This window comes from Myotis davidii, unplaced genomic scaffold, assembly GCF_000327345.1.
Source record: "Myotis davidii unplaced genomic scaffold, ASM32734v1 scaffold18, whole genome shotgun sequence".
In the NCBI taxonomy this organism is placed as follows: Eukaryota; Metazoa; Chordata; class Mammalia; order Chiroptera; family Vespertilionidae; genus Myotis; species Myotis davidii.
Genome location: NW_006292696.1, coordinates 6729447 through 6733734, shown reverse-complemented (window position 1 = coordinate 6733734; position 4288 = coordinate 6729447). Strand labels below are relative to the sequence as shown.

The window sequence follows — 4288 nt, the reverse complement described above, 5'->3', positions numbered from 1 at the left end:
GTGTGTGTGTGTGTTTGTAAAGGCAGCCCTGCACAGGTTCTGTCCACTACTGTGTGGGAATACAGACTTAGTAATGCCAGATCTTATGATTTTAAAAAAGCTGGAAATTGGGGGTATTGACATGAAATCTCCCAATTTTTCAATTACTTTCAACTAATTTAAAATTTTTTGAGTCCTGGCTGGTGTGGCTCAGTTGACTGAGCATTGTCCTGTGCACCAAAAGGTCACCAGTTCGATTCCCTGCCAGAGCACATGCTCAGGTTGTGGGTTCAGCCCCTGGTCGGGGTGCATATGGGAGGCAACCGACTGATGTTTCTCTCCCTCTCCCTCTTGCTCTCTGGACCTTCCTCTCTCTCTAAAAAATCAATTAAAAACATGCTAAAAAATGTTTTTTGAAATATTTCATTCCAAACAAAATACATGTGAGCCAAACCTATACCAGATCACCCGCCACCTCTAAAGTATGGAGTTGCTGGTTTAATTACATCTGCTTAATTCCTTTCACTTACAATCTGCTTGCCGCCAACTGAGGTAGTCCTTTAAGGTCTGGTTGTTAGGATACACCACAACTCTTCCATCAAAGCCTGGGGGATACAGAAGGGGCTGGTCTTCAAAGTAATCCCGCCAATAAAACACGTAGCTGGAGGCGAACTGGGAGGCCACATGAGTCATGAACTTACTTCCAAGTGTAAGGCACGGTGGGTGGAGCAAGAAAAGAGAAAAGACATGTCGTTAACTCAACACTGTGATAGGGCCTGTGGGTGTAACAGAGAGATTACACAAACTGGCCAGCAAACCTAGAGATAAAATATGTTGGGACAAGAAAAACTATTTTAATATTTCAGTTACATATTTGAAATGTAGCCTGCCTCTCCTTCTAGTCCTTTAAGTAATTTACTAATACCAACTTTTTTTTTCTGTAGGATGTAATGTGAGTGTATGGTTCAAGAGGTTTTTTTTAAGTCTTGAAAGGAGAGGAACCATTGTTGTAAAAACATGCCAATTTATTATATGATTTGTTTCCTGTAAGAGTATAAAATACTCAAATATGAGATTTGTCTATTTTGTACTGAAGTTCTCCTTCATTTATGGTTTAAGCAACATTGCAATGCCTCTATAAAGTGTCTGTCACTGACTAAGCCAGCCTATGAATACTAATATTATATTCCATGGTCTATTTTTCTAGTCTTAAATGTTCAATGCCAACTCAAACTAGAGCAATGGTTCTCAACCTTCGTAATTTAAGCATAGTGTTTAATCACTAAATCAATATGTAATTATATATGTGTTTTCTGATTGTCTTAGGCGACCCCTGTGAAAGCATCGTTCGACCCCCAAAGGGGGTCTCGACCCACAGGTTGAGAACCACTGGCCTAGAGGATAAAGTGATAGGGAATGGAGTGGAAAGAATCAGATGAAGAGGGATATGGAATGCTCAGATATCAGATGAAGTACAACAGTCCAAACAGAAATATACAAACATTCTGCAATTGCAAATACTGCAGACATATTGTGGTCTGTGAGTCTGTGTTTAAGAAAAGCAGAAACCAGATGCTGATAAGAAATGTTCTGATGGAGCTGGGCTATGGAATTACCTGGCTCTTCTTTTAAACCAATTGCTTTTCCGCTTGAACACAAAGCTGTACTCATCACTCTGTCCATATGCAATCACAATATCCTCCAGTTCTTCCATTACAGTCTGGGCACATTTGGTCATTAGGTGGAGAGCACGGATGTCATTAGGTTTTGCAAAGCTGTGCTTCTCAGAAAACCTTCATAAAAGAAAGAGGGAAAGGGACATGAATGTAAGAGAGCTTGTCATTAACACTACGGATCAAAGAGGCTGTTCAAAGAGGAAGGTACTGAAATAGTACTGTGAGTCCAAACATTCCACTAGCCACAACCTAATTAATTCCCTTAGATTTCAGGTTTTTCTTGTCCTGAGCAACAGAGAAAAGGGGACATAACTGCTAAGCCTCAATTCCCTTTTCTATAAAACTAGAGGCTCAGTGCACAAAATTCAAGCATGGGTAGGGTCCCTAGGCCTGGCCGGTGATCAGGGCCGATCCGTGGGGCAACTGTCGGGGTTATCGGGGCCCCCCTGCTGGTACATGCCTTGCCCACTTGCCAGCCTTGCCCCCGCCACCAGTCACCTCCCTCTGTGGGGCAACTGGCAGGGTGATTGTCCTGTCCCCCCCACCATGGCACCTGGGGGCAGCTCCTGTGTTGTGTGTCTGCCCCCCTGGTGGTCAGTGCACATCATAGCAACCAGTAGTTCCACCAGTTATTCCACCTTTGGTGGACTTGATTAGGCTTTTATTATATAGGATGGAGATATCTTTACTTAATAGAATTGTCCTGACTATTGGGGGAAGATAACAAATGTAATTATGCCTGGCTCCCTAGAAGTGTTCAATAAATGTTAGTTATAATCATTATTAAAATAGCACTTTAAAAAATTGACTTGTTATATTTCTGCCTTTTTTATGACTTTATTTTCTCCTGAGCCCTGACCATGTGGCCTGTTACTGACAGTGAAAGAACATACTGTAAGAGTTGCCCACAGCAAGGCCTACATGGGCCTCAGAACAGTCAGCACTCTTAACAAAATAGCTGGGCAATTGGCTGAAGAGCTGAAGTACTGTGCCCGAGAGTGACTTTTTTCCCACAAGGTCCTTACCAACAGGTCTATGCTCGCATAAAACCCAGCCCGGCTTCTAATCCGGGAGCACCCAGTCCCATTGAACTACCCAGAGAACTGGATTCCAAGCTCGCCTTAGCCCGCACATAGAGCGATGCTCAAAGCCGCGAGCTCATTGGCTGTCGCGTTACCTCGGTAACAACGAGCCGGCGCCCGCGATCGCTGGTGTAGGATTTACCCGGAAGCGCCAAGGCCCGCGGCCCAGGGCTGAGCTCACTCACCGATGGAAATTCCTGCCGTCCAGCCGCACCACCACCCAGCAGTGGGGCAGGCAGGTGTCGTCAGTCTCGAAGTCCCGCACGTACTCGAACTTGCTCTTTGCCATGGTCACCCCCAATTTCAGGCACCGTTTCAGAGTGACGGAAGTGGAAGCCAGGCAATCGCGAACCTTCACGTTACAAGAGATCCACATTCCCGCCTCCACCCGCCACGCGGAGGGTGAAAAACCAGAGAGCCCCGCCCCGGAAGTCCCATGTCTCTTTGTGTGTGGCCGCTCTAGCCCTAACGGAGGTCGGCATCTTTCTCGCCTCTCCTTGTAGTCCTCAAACCACTTCCGGGTCTGGAAGGAGGGTTTCAGCCTTCCCTTTGCGAGTCGACCCGGCGTGGCGGGCTTTTCTCCCATCCTACAGCAAATCACTGACGAAGTTTATAAAAATTTCCATCTAAGTTTAAAGTTTTGTGATTTTTTTCTTTCTAAATAGAATTTATTTATTTGTTGTACAATATGTAAAATATAGAGATAAATATAATTAAGAAAATTAATACTTTCTATCTTCCCTCCCCATGTCAAAGTGTGGAAATTCCTTTTAGTCTATTTTCTCTTTGTTTACACAGGGAACACACAAAATTGTAATTAAACATAGTGACAATGAGCCCTGACTGGTTTGGCTCAGTGGATAGAGCGTAGGCCTGTGGACTGAAGCGTCCCAGGTTCAATTCCAGTCAAGGGCATGTACCTTGGTTGTGGGCACAACCCCAGTGGGGGGTGTACAGGAGGCAGCTGGTCGATGTTTCTCATAGATGTTTCTAACTATCCCTCTCCCTTCCTCTCTGTAAAAAATCAATAAAATATATTTTTAAAAATAATGACAATGAAACCCTACTATTTGTATTTTGTTTTTTGATTTATATAGCTCTTTTGAATTCATTACTTACATTATTGTTTTTATCCTCAAGAAAATTATTCATACAATATAAAAGGATATACTAGTATGGTGAAAAGTCTCTTGCTAATTCCTAACTCCCTACTTTTAGGCAATTACTTTTACCAGTTTCTTGTATATTCATCCAGGGAAAGATATAGATAGATAGATGATCTAGATGAGTACATATTATATATAAATAAAATTTATAATAATAAAAGCATAATATGCTAATTAGACCAGACAGCCAAACAACCTTCCGGACATCCTTCCGGATGATCTCCTGGATGTCCTTACGGATGAAGCGGGGCTGAAGGGCCAGCCGAGGCCCAGGGCTTCTCAAGGGCTGAGCCCCTTGCACGAATTTCGTGCATGGGGCCTCTAGTATATACACTGAGTGGCCAGATTATTATGACCACCCCATCAGTACTTCGTTAGGCCACCT

General features: G+C 43.6%; 1 protein-coding gene across 1 annotated transcript; it reads right to left on the bottom strand.

Moving 5' to 3' along the window:
• Window positions 1-482: 482 nt before the first annotated feature.
• Window positions 483-3142, bottom strand: THG1L (tRNA-histidine guanylyltransferase 1 like). The gene is made up of 3 exons (XM_006766354.2): window positions 2923-3142; window positions 1596-1772; window positions 483-679 (listed from the first exon to the last, which is right to left on the bottom strand). The coding sequence occupies exons 1-3, from the start codon at window positions 3111-3113 to the stop codon at window positions 502-504; spliced, it is 546 nt and encodes a 181-aa protein (XP_006766417.1). The 5' UTR covers window positions 3114-3142; the 3' UTR covers window positions 483-501.
• Window positions 3143-4288: the final 1146 nt, after the last annotated feature.

Excerpts from the sequence above, each read along its gene's own strand:
- THG1L (XM_006766354.2), bottom strand. The coding sequence starts at position 3,113 with ATGTGGATCTCTTGTAACGTGAAGGTTCGCGATTGCCTGGCTTCCACT. Across the intron at positions 1,773-2,922 it reads GACGGCAGGAATTTCCATCG|GTTTTCTGAGAAGCACAGCT; the intron begins GTGAGTGAGCTC and ends TCTTTTATGAAG. Across the intron at positions 680-1,595 it reads TGGTTTAAAAGAAGAGCCAG|TAAGTTCATGACTCATGTGG; the intron begins GTAATTCCATAG and ends TACACTTGGAAG.